This window comes from Lolium perenne, chromosome 7 (genome assembly GCF_019359855.2).
Source record: "Lolium perenne isolate Kyuss_39 chromosome 7, Kyuss_2.0, whole genome shotgun sequence".
Taxonomy (NCBI): domain Eukaryota; kingdom Viridiplantae; phylum Streptophyta; class Magnoliopsida; order Poales; family Poaceae; genus Lolium; species Lolium perenne.
Window position 1 is genome coordinate 293,572,136 of NC_067250.2, and position 22,437 is coordinate 293,594,572.

The window sequence follows — 22,437 nt, forward strand, 5'->3', positions numbered from 1 at the left end:
CGCAAGTATGAGTAATCAACCGGTCTTTTAAACAGTTTGGTGAAGGAGGTAGAATTCTGAATAACTCTACTAGGCATCCGGTTGATTAAATAGCAAGCGGTGAGAATGGCGTCATCCCAAAACCGAAGGGGTGCAGATGCTTGTGCAAGGAGGGCTAATGCGGTTTCAACCAAATGTCTATGCTTGCGTTCAATGGCTCCGTTTTGCTGGTGGGTATGTGGACACGAAAGGCGATGTGTAACACCAGTTTCTCGAAAATATGAGTGTAGTTTGTGATACTCTCCTCCCCAATCGGATTGAACCGAGAGGATTTTTGTACCAAGGGAAAGTTCCACTTGTTTCTGGAATTGGTAGAAGACATGCTCAACGTCGGATTTATGTTTCAACAAATACACCCAAGTGAACTTACTAAAATCATCAAGAAAACTAACATAATATTTGAAACCCCCAGCTGATTTAATTGCTGGACCCCATACATCCGTATGAATGAGTTCTAAAGGAAATTGAGAAATACGACTAGAATCTGCATAAGGCAGTTGATGAACTTTGGCTTGCTGGCATGCATCACACACATGCGGCACTACATTATTTTGTGTTGATCCTAACTTATTTGACTGGAGGATGGCCTGGACGATCGGTGATGCAGGGTGTCCGAGTCGACGATGCCATAGTTCCTTCGATGGCGATGTGATGTGGGCTTGTGGGGTGCGAAGTGGTGAGAGGCGAGGGCGAAGTGGTGGAACTGGGTATAGGCCATCTTGAGCTCTACCTTGAAGCAGAGTTGCCCTCGTGGTGAGATCCTTGACAAAAAAAGATTCAGGGTGAAGTTCAACGAAGCAATGATTATCACAGGCAAGTTTGTTTGTGGACAGAAGGTTTTTGCTAATGTGAGGAGCATGTAGGATATTAGATAAACGAAGAGGACGAGAAGAACCGGGTAAACTAGATTCACCAATATGCAAGATAGGAATATGCGTACCATTGGCAACTTGGATTTGCTCATTGCCCTTGTAGTTCTCGTGCACATGAAGCCGCTCAATATCGTTCGTCATGTGATCAGTCGCGCCTGAGTCCATGTACCAGTTCGCGTCGCTGGTGTAGTTGTCGTTGGCGTTGGTGTAGTTGGCGGCGGCGCGGGTGGAGCTCTCCGGTTGAATCGCGTGGTTGAAACGCGAGTAGCAGCGCAGGGCGTCGTGCCCATAGATGCCACAGATCTGGCAGGTTGATTTGCCTCCTCGGCCACGCCCTCCGCCTTGTGCGTTCCCGTCACGCCCGTAGTTGTCGCCACGGCCACCGCCATGGGCTCCCCCATTGTAACCGCCATTGTAGCCACCGTTGTAGCCACCGCCGTTGTAGCTGCCATAGCGGCCACCGCCATTGCCGCGGGCGCCGTCGCCTCGGCCGTGTCCGCCTCCGCCACGCTGGAAGCCGAAGCCCCCACGGCCGCCACCGCGTGCGGCGTTGTTGGCGGAGTGTGGGAATGGAGCATCATGATGGCCGCCCGAGCCGCGTCCTCTGGTTCGGGCCTCGTATGCCGTCAGATGACCATAGAGGTCACCCAGGGTGAAGTCCTCGTTGGCGGCAATCACGCTCATCGAGGTGGTGAAGTTTTCGTGGTCTTCACCTAGACCGGCGAGGATGTAGGAGACGATCTCGTCGTCACCCAGCGGGTTGCCGATCGTCGCCATCGTGTCGGTGATCTTCTTGGTGTGCTGGAAGTAGGCTGACATGGAGGTGTCCCTCTTCTTCGGCTTCACCAGCGCGGTGCGAAGTTGCACGATCCGCGCTTTGGACCGAGACGCAAAGGTCTGATCCAGCGCCTCCCAAACTTGGGCCGACGTCGTCAGGAGTTGGACGTGGCCAAGAACAGATGGGGTGAGGGAGGTGAGCAGGCCACTAAGGACCTGCTGATCCTGTTTGCGCCAAGTGGCGTATTCAGGGTTGTCGATCATGCTCGAGCTACCTGCGGAGGCGGGGATGCGTTTCGGCGGTGCTGGGGTAGAGCCGTCAACATATCCAAACAGGTCGTTCCCGTAGAGGGCCGGCAGAGCCTGCGCCTTCCACAACAAGTAGTTCTCCTGGTCGAGCTTGATGGAGATTGCGGCGCTCAGCGTGGCCGCGATGTTGATCGGAGTACCGGACGGCGTGGAGCTTGGAGCCATTGGTGAATTGGAGTGTTTGGCTCTGATACCATATAAAACAACAAGAAAGAGAAGGAGATTGGATTTGTGCCGTGCTTAGCATCGGCCTCAGGGCTCTCTAGATATATGAGCTCATACGAGCTGGGTTAGTTCAGATTACAACAACCGTAACAATATGCATGTCTATCTACTTATCTCTATAGATTCAGACTATTTATCTACTCAACAACTTACAGTACCGGTTAGGATCGTATCTCCTTAACCTCGTTTAACAACGCGTAACCTCTCAGTCGCTAATTTTTTTAATCGGCCGGCCGGTACGCTCCCATGTGTATGGTTTTCTGCGGTTTTAGGAAGTTTCGAGAAGTTTTCGGTCAGGTTTTGTTCTATTTCTGTCAAGTTTCCTTGGATACAATGGTTTTTTATTTTTCTGTTCCTGTTTCTGTTTTTTATTTTAATTTTCCTTTTATTATTTTCCTTTTTATGTTTTTGATCCTTTTTGTTTTTAAATTTTGAACATTTTTAAATTATGAAATTTTCTAAATTTGACTTTTTTTAAAAAATTTGAACATTTCTTTCAAATATGAAGTTTTTATTGTGAACATTTTAATTCTGAACATTTTTTGGATTTGAACTATTTTTTAATATGAACTTTTTCAAAATTTGTACATTTTTGGATTTGAACATATTCGAAATTTGAACATTTTTAAATGTTTTTCTGATTTTGAACATTTTCAGATTTGAACTATTTTTGAATATGAACTATTTTCGAATTTGAACTTTTTCACATTTTTTTGCAGATTTAAACTTTCTAAATATTTGAATACCAGCTCGTGCTAGCTGTACCGTATAAAAGAAAAGATCCTCTAGACAAGCACTCGGGCCAATCAAATCATGTATCCCATATATGGGCCGACCCACGGATACTCTTGAGGTGTAGACTGGACAGCGTTCGCGTGGAGCGCTGAATAGGAGTACCCCCAAGCGGAGGGTATTTGACCACCCTTGACCGTGGCCCCATCCAATCTAGGTACTACTTAAGTCAATTAAAATTTGGTAAATGTTGCCCATCGGAGACACATTGCTTCCTCGGCCCCTTTTGGTACTTTGGGCTGATTTTTTTTTTTCGAAATGGGGAGTTAAGCCCCGGCTTCTGCATCATGATGATGCACACGGCCTTTTATTAAGATTCATCCAGTCTTACATACTAAAGAAAACAAACATCGCGTACAGTTGATACAAGAATCAACCAGCGGAATAAAAAACTAGAAAAACTACACATCATTGTAGCCTTCTAGTATGACGCCAACCAGCCTGGCACAAGATATCCTGAGCGACCGTCAGGAGCCGTGTGCAACCAGAAGCCATGGCATCCCTGAGCCCCTCCGGCGAAAGGAGAGCCCATAACTGGACCAAGTGAGCCATCATGTGAATAACCTGCAAGTAATGGAAAGAATGTTTTTTGTTAAAGATAAGATCATTTCGAACCCTCCAAATAGACCAGCATAAAGCAGAAATCCCTACACGGATGAACGCTTTAGATTGTCTATCTACTCCATTTAACCAATTTCCAAACATATTTGTAACATTGGTTGGAGGTGGAAGATCAAAAGTAAAATTAACTGTTCGCCAAAGAAGTTTAGCCAATGGACATTCAATGAAAAGATGTTCAATTGTTTCATGTGCTCCACAAAAAACACACTTCATACATCCATTCCAATTCCGTTTAGCTAAATTATCTTTAGTTAACAAGACTTTATTACTAAGAAACCACATAAAAATTCGAATTTTTAAAGGTATCTTAACTTTCCACAAATATTTTTTCAGATATGGTGTGTGATCACTCATCAGATCTTCATACATAGATTTCACCGTGAATTTACCATTAGTTGTCAGATCCCAAATAAAACGATCCTGTTCATCATTCAAATTTACCGTCATTAGTTTTCGGCATAACTGCAACCATAAAGTCCATCTGTTTCCCAACAAAGCCCTCCTGAAACTAATATTCAATGGGGTATGGGCAAACACATGTGCTACCGTTACATTTTTGTGACGCACAATATTATATAATGATGGATATTGATCAGCCAGGGGAGTTTTCCCTAACCATACATCTTCCCAAAAACGAGTATTCATTCCATTACCAATCTTAAAAAACCTCTTTTAAAAAATTCCTCCTTCACGTGCATTAAACCCTTCCAGAAAGACGAATCTGTGGGCTTAGGCTGAATAGCCGATAATGGCTTATGTCTTATATATTTATTGTGTAATAACTCCTGCCACACCCCATCCTCATTAAGCAACTTAAACAACCATTTACTCAAAAGGCATTTATTTTTAAGGTCGAGTACCTCAATCCCTAAACCACCTTGATCTTTAGGTCGGCAAACAATATTCCATTTGGTGAGCCTATATTTCTTCTTTATTTCATCAGATTGCCAGAAAAACCTAGATCTATAAAAATCCAATCTTTTCCTTACCCCAACAGGTATCTCAAGAAAAGATAACATAAACATAGGCAAACTGGTTAAAACTGAATTAATTAACACCAATCTATCCCCATAAGACAATAGTTTTCCTTTCCAGCAACCCAGCTTGCTTTCAAACCGTGTTTCGACTGGATACCAATCAAAATTCCTGAGTTTTCTGTAATGGATTGGAATACCCAAATATCTAAAAGGGAGAGATCCAGCATCACAACCAAAAATCTCTTTATATTGGTCCTCATCATCCTTTGCCTTACCAAAGCAAAAAAGCTCACTTTTATGGAAGTTAATTTTTAGACCCGACAACTCTTCAAAAATGCATAATATTAACTTCATGTTTACAGCTTTTAGAAGGTCATGTTCCAAAAAAAGAATTGTATCATCGGCATATTGTAAAATAGAGATGCCTCCCTCAACGAGATGAGGAATAAGCCCTCCAACTTGACCATCATTCTTTGCTCTTTCAATTAAGATGGCAAGCATATCTACAACAATGTTGAATAACATCGGGGACAAAGGGTCCCCTTGCCGCAATCCCTTCTTTGTTTGAAAATAATGACCAATGTCATCATTTACCTTTATGCCCACACTCCCACCTTGGACAAATTTCTGAATTAGGCTACACCATTCTGTAGCAAAACCCTTCATTCTCAAGGTTTGTTGCAGGAAAGACCATTTAACTTTATCATAAGCTTTCTCAAAATCAATTTTAAACAACACCCCATCCAATTTTTTAGTGTGTAATTCATGAATCGTTTCATGAAGAATTACAACTCCTTCTAAAATATTTCTTCCCGGCATAAATGCAGTCTGTGTTGGTTTAATCACCTTAGGGGCAATCCCCGTTATTCTATTTGTTCCCACTTTAGTAAACACTTTAAAACACACATTTAGTAGACAGATGGGTCTATATTGTTGAATCTGCATCGCATCCTCTTTCTTGGGTAATAGAGTAATCACCCCAAAATTGATTTTATAAAGAGACAACTCTCCTGTACTCAATTCATTAAAGAGTGCCATTAGATCCACCTTAATTATTTCCCAGCAATTTTGATAAAATTCGGCCGGAAAACCATCCGGACCTGGTGCTTTATTGTGTTCCATCTGAGATATCGCCTCAAACACTTCCTCTTCAGTAAAAGGATTTGTTAGAATTTCATTCTCATGAGGTGAAATCTGCGGAATATCTTGCACCACTCCTTCTACTAACGAAATATTTGTCGACTACGGTGGTCCAAATAATTTTTTATAAAAATTAGTGATATAAATCTTCAGGTTATCTTCTCCTACAATTGTTCCTTCTTGTTGCTCTAATTGAAATTTTTTCTTTTTCCGATGTTTACCATTTGCAATTAAATGGAAATACCTCGTATTATTTCCCCCTTCCTGAATATGTTTAACTTTTGCACGTTGAGCCCATTTAGATTCTTCCTCCCTCCTTAACTTACTCAAACCTTCATTTGCTTTTCTAAGCTCCTCTCTTTCATGCGGATCCAAAGGATTACTTTCTGCTTTAATATCAAGATGATCAATAATACATATTAGTCTTTCTTTCTCCTTTTTGTATTTCCCACTCTGATTTTTTGCCCAACCTTTTAGGTATTTCCTAATGTGTCTTAATTTGTTTAACCAAACATCAATAGGATTAGACCCAACAGTCACCGACCTCCATTCCTTTTTTATCATCTTGAAAAAACCTTCTGTTTTGAACCAATGTAATTCAAAAGAGAATTTCGAAATGTTACCCAGATGAGCTTTAACCCCTGAATCAATAAGAATTGGTGTATGGTCCGACTCTGCCCTTGTTAATGCACGAACAGTCACTAACGGAAATTTCTGTTCCCAAGAGATTGATGCCAGAACTCTATCTAACTTCTCATAAGTAGGTTCATCTCTACGACTCACCCACGTATATTGTCTCCCCGAAAGAGCAATTTCTCTTAAGTTAAGATGTTCAATTATTGAATTAAACACAAAGGGCAATCTAGCTTTGAAATTATCATTATTCTTTTCCTCCCTTTTACGAATAATATTGAAATCACCACCTACCAACATAGGCAATGTCTCAGATTCACAAGTTCTTACTAGTTCTGCTAAAAATTCTCCCTTGTGCGAGTCTTGGGCAGCCCCATAAACTGGCACTAAAACCCACTCAAAACCATCTCTTTTGCATTTTAAATGAAATTTGACACAAAAATCTCCAGTAGTCACCTTTACCACTTGTAGAGTATCTGAGTTAATTCCCACTAGAATTCCCCCAGACCTACCATGAGGAGGTAAACAAAACCAGGAAAAGTTGTGTCCCGCCGCAAGTTTGTTCAAGAAAGGTATAGAGAAGTTTGATCTCCCAGTCTCCAACAAGGCTAGAAAATCCAACTTATGTTCCCTAATGGCCTCCTGAACAAACAAATGCTTTGCAGTATCTCCAAAACCTCCTGAGTTCCAATTAATGCCTTTTAGATTTTGCATTATGAAAATTGTTTTTTAATTCTTCTCCTAGTACTTCTACGAACATTACTCAAGTCGTAAGTTTTCCTTTGTCTAGTTTTTTTCTCCTTTATACCATGTTTTAGGTGATCCAAATGATCATCTAAATCCAGTGGAAAACTCTCATCATCAACTAAATCCTCACAAAGTGTAGATACTTTTGACATAACAAGAGTCGAAGGCCCCTCATCCTTGTCCAAAATCTCATCCGCATTTTTTTGTAAAATTGTTAGGATACGTTTTTCCTCTATATTCTTAATACCTTTAATAGATCTTAGCACTTCCATTTCATTTTTCCCTAGAGATACTCCTAAAGACTCTGCTCTAGATATAACCTCAGAATCAGGAATATTAATAATCGAAAGTTTTGGAAAAGAGGACATACCTGCCACTTGAGGATCATCCCTCCTTTGAGCCCTCATCATAGCTCTGTCAATCTGAGGCATATCTCCATCTAACTGGCTTCCTAGCCGAGCACTGGACCTCACTCCCGATGATGGCCTTGGAATACCACCAAAGGCAATAACTTCCTCAACGGTGTGATTAGCTGGCATAGTATCAGGTGAGATCTCAGTAATACTGCAAGTATTTAAGGAGTGTAGTTCATTTATATTTGAGATAGAGCAATTACCAATATCACGAAGCGAGGCAATCCCCACCCCATGATCATCACCATTGTTTTTCTCATTTCGTGTATGTGGCGTGACCTCTACACTCACCTTCTCTTTTGCCAGACCAATTACACATGTTGAAGATTTATTTGCAGCATTGCCTGTATGAAAGAGAGATCCTCCGGCCATCAAAAACTCATGCTCATCCATGTTTGAAAAAGAAATAGACGGCGGAGAGAGGGAAAACGTATCCATACCGTGAGCTACAGGCGAGACAGGCGCATAGGATCCTTTACACCCAGCATGGTGATCATCCAATGATTTGCTGCCAATTGGCCGGGGATCAGCATTGAGCCTCTGGTCCAGCGTGAGGATCTTCTGCGGCCCATTTGCTGTGTGTGCACTCAACACAACCTTGGCCGGCGTAGAGAATCCGGAGCACCCTGTCGGCCCAGCCACAGTCTGCTGTGGCGCCAAAGCTTGCGCCAGTCCCTGCTGGCCGATCTTCTGCGCCGAGATCCTTTTCCCGTCCACGCCCACCGGTGCCTCATCGACCACAGAGGATCCGAGCCCATCCCTGCCACGCACAGCGCGCGCATTCGTGGCGCATGCCGATAGATCAGGCCGCCGGCCAACGCCAGGCAGCGCAGAATCCAACACCGGCTGTGCTGACACTGGTGCTGCAGAGACATCTCTAGGCACCGATCCCGATAGGATCTGGGGCAATCCCCAAACAGATAACCCTGCAACAGAAACATCATGGAAATCAGCACCAGACTTGTTTTTTAGCCAAAAATGGAAAGTTGATGAATTATTCGAAAAAAGCATATTTTGGCTCAGAATTTTACCATGAGAAAGAACATCTGCAGGGGTAATAGGTATTTTAATTGTACCAATATTAACCTCTGTTTGAGCCAACTTCAAACCTTGGACTCCATCATTAATCGACACACCATTTTGTACTTCATTATTTGCACTTTTTGTCTCATTCTGCCCTTTTGGGTCCATATCCATGTCATTTCCCCCCTCTTTATTTTGGTCTTCATTAGCAGCATCATCATTTCCATCCTCCCCATTGTTGGCCTCAACCATATCAACCTCCTGGTTCCCCTTATCTTCCTCAACCTCAAAAAATAGCTTAAAAAGCCCCTTCTAATAAACATATCACTATCCTTAGGAATAAGACGACTATCCAAACATCCAATCTTAGTCCTAAGTACCTTATTTTTCCTGGTATATGCCATGTCCACATCTAAAGTCTTGCCAAAAAGAGTACCCACGCTCCATAAGGACAAGTAATCAGTTATGATGTCACTAGGCAAACCAGTCACTCGAACCCAAACTTCCGGCAATGAATACATTGGCTCCTCCAATGAAGACCAAACATCAAAAACTAAGCATAATTCCCTGTCATTACAAATATAAGTACGGAGATTTTTGAGACGTTGAACTTCTTGCTTACTTGGCAGCTTGACTCTATACACATTCTCCTTAAAATGGAAAACCTCCCAGTTGAACTTGTCCGAAGGAACAATCTTCTTGAGCTGCTCAATAAGCTCTGGGATAGTCATAGCATCTCCTTCAATAGTAATCTTAGCTAATCTTGGATTTTCCACTTTAGCTTTAAAGGCCCCACAAGCAAGTTCAAAGAACATCAAACCCTCATTTGCATACCCATGAAGAATTGCCGTAGGCTTGGAGGATTGAAGAAGGTGACAAGCATTGGTTGCATGATGGACAGACTCGCATAGATCACAAAAAGGAACCGGACAGTCATCAATAAGATGTCCTGGTTGCTTACACCTGAAACATCCCGACTTGTCCTCCTTCTTCTTCTTCTGAAGACCTTGTCCATCACCATCCTTTGCTTTCGGCGCCATCCCCTGATTCTCCTGAGCCCCTTGGGCTACTTGGTTCACTGCACTAGGCACCGCAGCCGGTGTCATTGTATGCAAACCAGAACCCTCTGTCACAGGTACTGAAGAAGGAGCGCACTGGGATGGTTCAACAGCCTTAGTTGCTGCCGTGACTGCTGCGACCACCGCCTGCACCGTCTGCTGCAACAAGTCGGCGTCTATGCCAGACCTTGGTTGATCTCGAGGACGGTACTGATAACCTCTATCCCCTTGCCATCTCTGTTGGTTCCCCACATATCCTCCATTATTGCCAACGGAGGGGCCATTGTTTCGCTGAGAGTTGCCCGCCCAAGGCTGGCGTTGAGCACCATTGTTCATCGCCCCACTATTGCTACTCTCCCCTTGCACGAAGTTAGCCCCACTTCCCAAACCAGAAAACTCAGAGTTACCTTGATAAGAATGGTGTCCACCACGGCCAGTCCCATGTCTGCCGCGTGGAGCCGCATTACCTCGCCCCTGGAAGCCATGATGACCCTGGAACCCTCCTCTGCCTTGGTAACCACGACCCTGGTAACCAGTGCGGCCTTGGAACCCTCCACGACCGGCGTTGAAAACGCCCCGGCCCGGGTTGAAACCACCGCGACCACCGTCGCCACTCATCGCAGACGGGAGATCGCGCCGCCGCCAGACAGGTTCACCTGGTTCCTTTTTGCGCCAGGAAAACCCTAAAAGCCGCCTGAACGCATGTCCTGCGGTGAAATTCCCAACCCTGGCTTGACGTGGCGCATAATCTTCGTTCGATCGAAACCGAGATGAATGGCCGACACCCGGTTGCTTGGTTGGGCTAGCCCGCAATCGAACTAGGCCCAAACCAGACAAATCCGTGGTTTTTGAAAAATTTGCATTATTCGAGAAACGGATCTTCCCCGTGATCACCGGCGGCCGATGCCTCCGGCGAACCACCGTCCAAGCACCATCGCCATCATCCTTGAACACCGAGGGTTCCAATACCGGCCGTGCCGATTCCTTGACTCTAGCCATGCCCAACAGCACCGGAGAAGAAATGAACGTACCTTCCGAAGCCGCCAGGATCCTCGAAGCCTTGGCCGCCATCCGCTGCGCGTCGCGTTTCTGCAGCCGCTTGATAGCCCGCCGCGCCAGATCTTGCGAGTCATCAACCATATCGATGCCACTCACCGGTGATGGTGTGCGGCATAGATACGCGATCGACCTGTCGGCATCAGCGCCTTCCGACGACGGTTCGGCACCATCGTCTTCCTCCTCGTCGTCAGAAGATTGGAGCAACCAGAAACGGCTTCCCCCTAGCCATTCCGACGACCTCTCTCTCGTCGGCGACGGAGTGACGAAATCGCCACTCAGATCGCCTCCGCAATCTTCGCTCCTCAACGGTCATCTCTCCTGACCACCTTGTGTCCACTTTGGGCTGAGTATAATCTGCCCTTCCTAGGTTTGCTGTTAGGCTCCTCTACTTCCCACCAAAACCTTGTTTTTTTTTTTGCAAATTACCAAACTGTCTCTTCCTCATTAACCGATATACAATCACAACTTCCGGGTACAAAAAAACATCACACGAGATGTCAAAACAAAAGACCACAAGCTGAAGTGAGCTATAGCTAGATTGTTCTTCATAGCTCTTATAAGAAAAATTGATCTTATCAATAGTGGCCTTAAGCCACCTAGTGATCCAGGCATATTTGAGGCACATACTTAAAATAATTGGAGAAGAGGGAGGAGGTTCATGTTAACCACATGCTTCATGTAGGGTATGATGTTCGAAGATTAATTTCTTTCCAGATTCAAATGGATTGAACCATTATGTAGAATTTTCCTCAAGATCCAATTGCAATCTACTGAATGAATTACATGTAAATTTTAATCATCAAAAGTTACTAAAGACGTTCAATAATAAAGAGACATTAAATTTTTGGAGTAATCAGATGTTTATTTTTTTAGCCTCTAAGGCCATGTACTACGTGGTGCCGATTCAAAGAAAAATGTGTCAGAAATATGAGTCGCTCTATATTTGCTGCTATGTGAGAATCGTTTCTTGTCAGAGGCCATGCATCTTGCATGCAGCATGCAAACTTATTTTATTCAACTTTATTCTTCCGTCAATGCTACCTCTCTCCTTTCCTTTCTCCCTGGCAAGTGGCCCTGATGCACTTGCTCCCGACACAAGATTCGTTTGAACCGCATCAAATTGTTGATTTGCTTCTTGTATCTGACACAATGAATCGGTTCTCTGCTATGTATCGAACCGGCTCCTAGACAACTTTGAATCGCTTTGGGCATACATAGTACATGCTCTAAAGCACACAATGAGGCAATTGAACATAAACTTCACACACACCTCATTAGAAGAATGTTTGGAGATATATAAACATATCACTACACATTTGAGGGCTAAGGTGCATGATAAGTTAGTAATTTCATGCCGATGGTTTGTCTAGGCCCCATAGATTCATGGTGTGGTCGTATGTGACAGTGAAACTAATCATGTATATGTTAACAATGCCATCAGGAATTGAGTGGCAGGGCACCAATTGAGATGGATCTAAAGAAATGGAACACATGACACATTTGGGCATTCTGATACCTCTCATGCCAAATTCTCAAACTATCAAGTAGATAGGTGAATAGAAAAAACAACAAAAAGCAGAAAGAGTGTCTTTCGTCTTTGGGATATATTGAAAAATTGACCACATCTTGATCGCAATCTATATTTTCGTAGGTGTATGCACTAAGCTCACAACAAAGTAGTTGTAGCATTCCGTATGTTCAGTAGAGAGGGAGGAGATAAGAAAATTGTAAGGAATTCGGAAATATATATGATGTCTATATCCAATTGAAGTAGCTGAATAGTAGAAGTGAGCAGAGTAACTTATGAAAATAAATAACATGGCATGCCAACAGCAAATAAAGGAGATAAATAATAAACTTCACATATAAACTTTGAAAAAATAATTACAAAAGTACAACATTTTTTTTGAAAACTAGAAAGTCACATAGATACATATTTTTGCTATTAAAGCGGATTTGGTGGTTACGGCTATTCATCCCACTTCATATATCCTTTCCTTTTTTACGACTACTCCTTATTATATATTTGTAGATCTAATTTACTTCAATCATTTATCCAACCTCGTGATGCGCCACCTATTCCCATATGAAAAAAACACCCATCCCGTCTTTGCCATAAATAAAGATAAGCCATAAAGGATAAAACATTTCATCTCAGATTACAAAGAAAAAAAATTGTGATAGCTTCTGCTTGGGAAGAAAACAAGCAATCAATAAATTTTGAAAACAAAGAAATAATAAGGAAGAGAAGTAGCACCCTCCTTTTTTGATGCAACATGCTTATATTTTTTTCCACAACATCACACTGGTATTTAGATATTCTACTATAGTTCACTTTTAAAATTCATATTAGAAACAAAATATAACAAATAGTAGATAGTACAAGCTACACAACAATGCATAAATTAACATTATGATTTTTTTCACAAAGGTGATTTTTTTTAGTTTTGTCAGGGAGATTAAGCATCATTGTTGTTCCCTCATTTTTTTTTTGAGGAATCTGGTAGGTGAGGCCTTTGTTGCGTTGGTGTGCATCGAGCACTAAACCACTGCACCTCTCCAACGGAGATTAACACTCCCAAGAGTGTGAACTTCGGGATAAATCATCGTCTCCTGCGTGTCTCGGTTATCTATATACCCGAGCTCTTTACTTATGCACTTTACTTTATGATAGCCATCGTGCTTGAAGTTATATATCTTGTTATCACATAGTTACTTGTATTGCTTAGTATAAGTTGTTGGTGCACATAGGTGAACCATAGTATATAGGCTTTGGGTTTGACAAAGTAAACGCTCGTTTTATTCCGCATTTGTTAAGGCCATCTCGTAAAAAATTTAAACCGCATATTCACCCCCTCTAGGCGACATCCGTGTCCTTTCATCCACATCTCATGCTTTGGAACGTACGACTGTATTATGTTAGTCCTAGTCCCAGGATGCATCCGCATCTTCGCCGGTGCGGGGGAGCCGGCCGGCCGGGGGCACCGCACGTCCATGCCCAGGAGACTGGGAGCCAGGATAATGTGCTATCCTGGGGACTGCTCGGAGGACACCGCGGCATCGCCGGAGTTTGTCAGTTATTATTCTTGGTCGATGGCGCAGACCGGGACGCAGTAGACACCTGGTGACTCCCCAAATCTCCATCAATGAAGTTTCTTGGTCGATCTGTACATATAAAGAGTATGATGCGAGAGAATAGATGGCAAGCGTCGCGATAAAAATTGGTGACCTACCAAACGTGGAGATTGCCTGCCTGGGCTGGTCGCCTGCCGATTTTCCTCCTTCTATTTTTTTAATGTGGGACGGGAGGGACAGTAATCACCCCAGGCCACTCGATAAGGTATCGTGTGCGTGCCGGTTTTTCCGGTTTTCTTTGCTCGGTGCGAGATTGATTCAGGTTTTTTTAGATATTTTTTTGTGCGTGAAAGAAAGGAACGAAGGAACGGACTGCGTGGTCTTTTTGACGGACGATGGTTTTTTTTACGGACGAAAATTTGTTCCGGTTTTTTGACCTACCAACATACCGATCCGTAACTTATTAGTTGAGATTCAGGTGTTTCGACGTATTTTAGGGGAAATGAAGCCACACTTTAGCAGTTTGGAGTACCGTGGACAACTTTGCAGTTGGAGGCGTCTTCATCCGAGGCTCCAGAGAACTTAACAAACAGTGATATAGGCGTGCCTTTCCCATATCGCTTCCCATATGGGATGCCACCGTCTCTGCATCATTATAAGGGGCAACTTCCGTGAAGGGACAGAGGACGAAATCAGATCACAGTTGTCGCCATTCGCCCCAGACCAGAGAGGAAAAGATCCGGAGAAGGAGAAGAAATTCGATTCGATCTACGACCTTCACACTCAACACCTTCCATTCCGCCAGAGAGAGAGAGAGAGATTCACACATGTAGGATTAGGGTTGAGACTCTATTCATGCTTGGTTTCTATTTGGGTTTAGTCTTTCTTATTGCGGCTTGCTACGGTAATATCGAGATGAAACACAATTGTCATTTTATCCTCCCTCTTCCATGTGCGATAAAATCCCCATAGGCGTGGGAGATGTACGGAATTGATGATATGTCACGTGCCTCTTTACTTTCCATCCATTTATGGTTATGATTATTATTATACTATCCAAGAATGATTATCTATGTTTGTGTAATGTTTATTGTCTAATAGGGCCCGGGCAACATGATCTTGAGACATCATTGATATGAACTTGTTTACTAGTGAATCGGCGACCTCCGAGTGACACATCAAATATAAAAAAGGATCTAGTATTTCTCAAGGAACAACCTAAAGTCTTGATTCGGTCTCGTGAATTAATTATGGTGCTAGTCAGGGCTGTTGAGTGGCGCACTGTAGAATCATGAGAGTTGGATAAGAATAAGATATGCCCGAGGAGTACAACCACTTATAGGTTTTTTGCCTACTTGCATAATCTCTCCGTGTCTAGCTTCTCATTTGCAGGAACTCAGACGACTATGGTTTATTTACACCATGCAAAAATATTGTAATTACAGTTAATTTGGCTTAGTATAATGGTGAAATATTGCAAATTCTTAAACCTAGTATTTAGGTAATGTTTTTTTATCTATGCAAAGTAAACCACATCATATTCTGCAACATCAACCACTTACTCAGTGATTGTAAAGTTTCATTTTTTTCCATATTCTTGGTCCCCTTTGGATATTTTACTTGTTCATATTTCATATGGGTTTAAGTATTTCAAACAGTTTAGAGGATAAATATAGTATGTGGAGAAGTAGAAAAAACACAAGGAATTGTTTTCTTATGTTCAAGTTTCACCTAAGAAAGAAACGAACTGTCTTATCCGTGGGTGGAAAACTTTAGTTGAACTTTATTTTTTTCTCCTACAAAATAATTGAGCCATAACATTGGATGGTATTAAAAAAACTATGCATGGCCAACTATGTGAATTTTGTTGACAAGTATATTTCTTAGTACTTCAGATCATCCCTATCCATGTCATGCATTATACCAAAACACTGCTTGCTATTGTGACTCTTTTGTTGTTGTCAAATACGGATGTATAGTCAGGGTTTCATATTTCCATACAACTCATGAAGGATCAAGCAGTACAAATGGAAATACTAATAAGCTACCTGCCCAGAAGCCATTGTCGCAGATGGAGGCCACACACAGTGCCTTGTGAGAAGTTCCAACCCCAACTAAAGAGCAGGACAACCCATGAATAAAACAAGTGCTCGTCATATACGAAGAACTGACTGATAAAACAAGAAATCAGGCATAATGCGGGTATGTTTACAAGAGGAAGATAGTCGACCTTCAGGACTTGGCACCGTCGGCAGTTTCCGTGCGGACGATATAGAGCGAAGGAAATGGAAGGGGAGACGACGAATGGGCATAGTTGGCGCTCGTTATGCTGCCGAGAAAGATAAGAAAGAGGAACCGCACAGATCCCAGCTTTGCATAAGAGTAGGTCTGCGAGGAGGAGCACGCATAAACCTGCATATATGTGTTTTCTAGTCAACATAGCGTAGTTTTGGTTAAGATTAACATGTTTGAGTCTTGATATAGGCATATAGCTACATACGGGTTCGCGGATGTCCGCTTGGCAAACCCAATACAATTTACGCAGGTTCACACACATCTCGACCAGGTTCACCACAGGCCGCTCATGCGGCTTTGGTAGCATCCCAGAGACGTACAGCTGGGGAAAGCAGGTTTAGCATGGTTAAAATGGCCACACCAGCGATCATGTTCACGCCAAGAGTTAAATCCGGAGCATTCATCTAGCTGACTGAGGCAAGACCTTGGAAACACTAATTCGGTTTTGCTCTGGACACAGCATGGAGTTTTGCTCCGCGTGATTAAGTGATACACATTTGAATATTTGGTGGTCCGCAAGTCACAACAGTTCAAGCCACATAATAATACTCGCTTAAAGAAAAAAAATAATAGTTACCTAGTTTTGTGTATACCGTGACAATCCATCAAAAAGAGTGGACTGTTTACACCCGACCGCTTCGCGCTCCTCGGGTCGCCCCCTCCAGGGGGCCGAGGGGGCGAAACCCTCCGCGCCGCCATCGCCTTCCCTCCCTCCTCCTCCCCTCCTCGTCGCCCCCAGAGACGTTGCTGGGCTAAGACTGCGACGCTGGTGAAGGGGGCGGCGGGGATCTGAGCCCTTGGCCCCCCGCGCTGTGTCTAGGTGGAGGACCTCCGCGCCGGGACCGCCATGACCTAGGCGGCTGGTCGACGGGCTCCCCTTCCTCGGACGACTGACCCTAGCTGGGTTTGAGGAGAAGGGCGATCTGACGGGCGGCTTCCACGGTGGGGCCTCTCATTCCGAGGCGGCGGCCTCGTCTGGTGAGGCGACACCGGCTCGGCGGAGAGCGGTGCTCGCAGGTGCGGCATGGCCTCGTGGCTGCGCAGGTGGCGCGATGCCGACAGGGGCTTTTCTCGGCCAGGTGGTCGCCGTGCCTAGATCCGAAGCGCCAGCCCCTCCCTCTCCTGCCCCGTCCCAGTCCTCCAGATCCACGGCTGGTGCGTCCAGCGCTCGATCTAGCGGGGGTGCTGGCGAGGGGATCGGCGACCAGGAGAAATCCCAGACCAGCTTGCTGGTCTTGACGGCGGCGACGCCCTTCGCGCCATTTACCTCCTTGGGGGCGCCATCCTGGTTTGTCCTTCTCCTCTCCCTTCCCCCTACCTCCCCGGGTGAAAGCCTAGAACTTTGTTTGGGCCGCGACGACGCCGGTGGTGTGGCTGTCCTTGCCGAAGGTGCAGCCTTGGGCAAGAAAGGGGGGTCTGTGGCCGCTGGCGGTCTGTGGAGGTGTGCTAGTGTCTGGTGGGCGGTGTTGCAGCGGTTGGCAGCGCCCACTTCTTCTTCGGCTTCCCGTGCATTTTCTTCTCAGAGGTGAGCGACGGGACTACGAGGCGGCTCTCTTCAGGATGTGTGCTAGCAGTGTCTGGCTGTGCACGGTGGTCCGCCGTGGGCCTCGGCTGCATTTCCCATTTAGGCTCAGGGAGAGCGCTGCTATCGTCCGACGGTACGGCGTCCTTCGAACCAGGACGAGGAGGCAAGGAGCCTTCTTCGGCGATTCACTGGGTGAGATTGCAGTTCCCGCTGCCCAGGTGCAATCCATGGTGTCAGATCTGCTAGATCCTTCTTCAGCTAGCTTCTCCAGACTCCGCTGCTGCTCGTGGATGAGGGCCTCGGCTACCTCAAGCTATGCTTAGTGTTTCTTTCTTGTTGTGCTTGTATGGTCGATGGTGTGTAAGCTGTTCTTCAACACCTATGCACTGGTTGTAAATGGCTTTATTAATTTAAAGCTGGGCACTCGTGCCTTCTATTTAAAAGTTTTGTGTATACCGAAGAAAGCACATGTAAAAATGATTAATGCTCACACTGCGATTGGATGACAGTATACCAGCACATGTAGAAATGATTAGTGCTTACAGTGCCATTGGACGACAGTAGACCAGTTTCAGCGTAGACCCTAGCTTGGGATTGACCGACTGATGTGTAGTGATTGTCACAGAATTAGCCGGGCAATAGGTCTAGCTCCACGCCTCTCTGTGCCATCCAAATCTGGACGCGACTGAATTTTCTATAGGATACAAAATCGTCGAGAGGAAAGAACCATAGAAAGAACTGTTGCAGCCTTTGATATGGTTTTTTCTTGCGTGAAACGTTCATCCCACTGACACTTTCAAGACTTTGGAACTACAATTCAGTTTTGCTCTGGACACCAACCTAGCTAAGGTCCATTTGGACATCCTGATACCTGCCATGCCGACTCAACTGACAATAGGTTAGGTTGAACTAGATGTCTCTTGTATCATGGCATGGAATCCTCCAAACACCTATACTACTATCTTGATGTCTTGGTGTGCGTAACTATATATGGGCGTTCAACAAGAGTAAGATATTTGAGAGTTGAGGGTGGAAGACCTATTGTAGCTTTCCTATGACTCAAGGATGGAGGAAGAGAAATGAAGGGAGACTTAATAATGAACAATGGGATATAGAGGGTGTGGAATTCAAGAAAACTAATTTCTTCAGTACCAATGGAATGCCAGTGTGTATGTGCTTAATACCAGATGACCTACATGGATATGGATATCATCTCCTGCAGCACGTGCTTCAAAAATTCTGATATGGCATCACAGAAATACAGTGCATGCACATGGAAACAAGTAAGAACCATGTGCCCGAATTATGTATACAACCTTTTTCTCATAAAGAAATGAGATACTCCCTGCTTGCCACAATGTATTGCATCTATGATTTTTCAAAAGACAAATAATGTAAGGTTCAACTATGTTTATCGAGAAAATTATCTATATCTGCAATACCAAATGCATCATATGAAAATATATATCATCATGAATCTAATGATATTGACTTGCTACTCTAGATGTTTATATTTTTCTTTACATACTTGGTCAAATTTTACATTGTTTAACTTTTCATTAACTTATATGTACTACATTCAGCAAAGAGGTAATGTTGGGCCTTCTGATCGATTTGATTGCTATTATTTTAATATTCCTTCCAATCTTAATAAGTGTCAAGGTATTATTTAATTAGTTTTAATTCATTTTAGTAAAAATTGGAAATAAAACCCTAACACTTTTTATATATCGGAGGTAGTACTAATTAAGCATGTCTATGTGCATTAAGAGTATACTAATTGTGCATTCCCTAACAAAGTGGTCAACAATGCGGATTTTACTTTTGGAAAATAAATATTACGGATAGGCCGGTACTAAAGTTAAAGATAGGAAACTTTCATTCATTGATATCGCGCTAGAGAAACAAAAGTACATGATCATTTTTTTTCATTTTTTTTTAAAAGCAGACTGCCACATGATCCCTTATACCAGACGAGATGGTTCAGTGCAACATTTCATTGCACCTGAACAAGTAGGACTTCAGAAGTATGTTTGATGCACATCACACAAAACCTAGGACGCCGACTGGATACGAAGTATTTTCAAAGTATTTTTTGAAATACCATGGTTTCTAGAAGAACTTCAGTTTTAAATACTTTGACGTATTTGGTTACACTAAAATACCACATTTTTGAAACTATGGTATTCCAAAAAAAAAAAAAAAACCGAGGCATTTTCACTGTTTTAAAGAAAGAGGTCTAGACCTTTTTTTCCCAAAAACCATGGTTTGACAAAAACTGCAGTATCTCAAGTCTAGGCATTGAAATACCATGGTTTAGGAATACTTCGGTTTAATTGAAACGGAGCTGCCAAACTGAGCCTATATGTGTGATAAACTGTTTCGCAGAGTCTAAAAAAAAAAGTTCAACAACACAAGTGATGACACGACAAAACAGAAGCATCGGACGAAAAGCATGTTCAACACAAACTAAAACACAAGATGACTGCATGATGTTGTACAATCTATTTCCTATTTAATAAAAATAATTCTCTAGCAGATTGTAACAAGAAAAAAACAGCAGCTTAGATTCATACTCACCTTAGAGAACAGTGAGAGTACAGAAGCAGTTCTGTTTTCGTAACCTGTACTTTCCTTCTCATTGAAATGAAAAGAAGTTCCAACTGCCTTTTCGTCAAAGGAAAAAAAACAGCTTTGCGAATGTTCTAGTGATCATCAGAGGTTTAGAGATGGCAAATCACAGCAAAAAAAAAGTTCATATCCTTTGACTTCCCTCACAAGCCACAAAAGACAGAGTCCCACAAACATCAGTCGCAAGACATGATAAAGTTAGAAAATCCCACATAGAATAGAAGTCATGAAACTTAATACTTGATAAAAAAACGATAACTTTTCAAAGCATGTGCCATCATGCGACTTCCTTAATCATCAGCCCTTCAGTGGCTCCTAAGTAAGCGGATTATTAAGCCTACTTGAACCTGGCCTACTTAGGCAATGCTAGCTTCATCGTCGTAAGATTGGGTGTAATCCACACAGGAGCAGGCCAGTTGGACCAAAGCTGAGGAGACACAAGGTCATCATTGCTATTATTTCCCAAGTCAAGTACTCCTATATCACGACGAATATTTTTACATCCTGAAATAGCCTTACTATCGTCAGTAAAGTAGGCATGATTTCCCTTGAGAGCAGGATATTCTTTGGCACTCAGACAAAGTGAATGGTTATGCCCAAGAAACAGCACGTGGTCAGGTAAGCCATCAATTTCCGCAAGTCTCATTGTGCCGGCATCAACTTTGTGTAATTTCATTCCTGCAGCATTCAGAACACGTAATTCAGAATCCACAATGTCTCTTGATCTCGAAACAAGCAGCATATCCCCCCATGGAGCCTGAACAATGTACATGACGTCACAGATGCCTAAATCCACCTCATCCAGACAACTGATAATCTTCATTGTAATAGCAGGACCAGTAAGATCGAAGGCATGGATCTCTCCCTTTGAAGTCACTGCATACAAAAGTCCATCCTTGTAGTTGCAGTCATGATACAACCTGTGCCGTGGCAGCCAGGTCCACTTATCATCCCCTACTCTTGCAAATGAGAGCTGATCGAGTGGCCGGTGGATCAGCGCAACGATGTAGCTTCCTGTTGTTGTATCATAAAACACAAACGCCTTGAAGTGGAGGAAGTTCCTTAGGTCACAACGATCAGATGTCCACGGCATGAGGAAATCTTGATTTCTAATGTCACTGATTTCAAACTGGTAGACAGCACCCCGGTCGTCGTGGATGGGCTTCACGTGCTCGATGGTGGTCACCGGAGGGAGAGCAATCTGTTCACCGGTGATAGGATTGGTGAGAAGCATTTCAGATCTCTCATCGACGGTAACCAGGAAGCCGAGTGAGGACCCGATGATGAACCGGCGGCGGATCGGCGGGTCCGGCAGTGTCAACCTGTAGACCCGCTTCTCCATGAGGCTGTAGAGGCACGCAACATTCTCGCCGGCGGATTCACAGGTGTAGAGCAGGCACGGCGTCTGGGACTTCTTATGCTTGCCGAGGTCGCGCAGGGTGACGTAGGCTGAGCGCCATGACGTGCACACGGCGCCGGCGCGCACGAGGTCAGGGATCTCGAGGGTGCCGAAGACGGTCATCAGGGTGTCCTCCGGTAGCTCCGGCGATGGCTCGGCCGGTAAGCTGGGCGGAAGAGATCTAGCAGATTAGAAAAATAAAACTTTGGCAACTAGAGAGGAGATCCTAAAGGAAGAGCACCCACCGGAAGGCGTCGACGCGACTGGACTGGCTGGGGCTCGAGGGGGAGGAGCCGGCGGCGCATCCCGCGAGCGGACGGTTCCGCGGTAGCGATTCGATCTGTCTGCGTTCATGGCGGGGAAAGAGGGGCGGTGGTTGAGAGGGATCCATCTGGAGGCTTCGCGCTGCCGTCACCTGCGGTGGCGGCGGGGGCAGCGGGCGGGGCGCCGGCGACTCGGCCGGTCGGCCTGGGGGTTTGGAGATTTGGACCAGGTGTTGGTCTGAGTGTTTTTTTTTTTGACTTGTTGGTCTGAGTGTTTTCGTTCTTCAAAGAAACTCATATACTATGGTAATCTCTACTACTTAAAAAAGAGGAACCTGTTCCGTCGTCAACCAATACGTCTTGGTCCGTCGCTCCCTTTCGTGGCTTCGTCCATCGCTGTTCTTTCGCATTTTCACCCCCGCATTCCACATGTTTCTGTCACATTTTGCACCTCCATCCTTCAGCCGCGAGAAACAAACCTGCAGGCTGCAACCGAGGGCATCGCGCAGTCGTGAGGCAGCGACCCAGACCTGAGCGGCGACGGCAGCCAAGGGCATCGCGCAG

At 44.2% G+C, this 22,437-nt stretch overlaps 1 protein-coding gene across 1 annotated transcript; it reads right to left on the reverse strand.

Annotated features, from left to right (window-relative positions):
- Positions 1-20,319: 20,319 nt before the first annotated feature.
- LOC127312220 (putative F-box protein At5g55150) lies at positions 20,320-22,029 on the reverse strand. The gene is made up of 2 exons (XM_051342689.2): positions 21,856-22,029; positions 20,320-21,776 (listed from the first exon to the last, which is right to left on the reverse strand). Exons 1-2 carry the CDS (start codon positions 21,999-22,001, stop codon positions 20,564-20,566), a joined length of 1,359 nt encoding a protein of 452 aa, XP_051198649.1. The 5' UTR covers positions 22,002-22,029; the 3' UTR covers positions 20,320-20,563.
- Between the last annotated feature and the right edge of the window lie 408 nt (positions 22,030-22,437).

Bases quoted from the DNA above. Each gene is read 5' to 3' on its own strand.
- LOC127312220 (XM_051342689.2), bottom strand. From the start codon at position 22,001: ATGGATCCCTCTCAACCACCGCCCCTCTTTCCCCGCCATGAACGCAGA. The intron at 21,777-21,855 runs GTGGGTGCTCTT...TCTTCCGCCCAG, and splicing joins AGTCGCGTCGACGCCTTCCG to CTTACCGGCCGAGCCATCGC.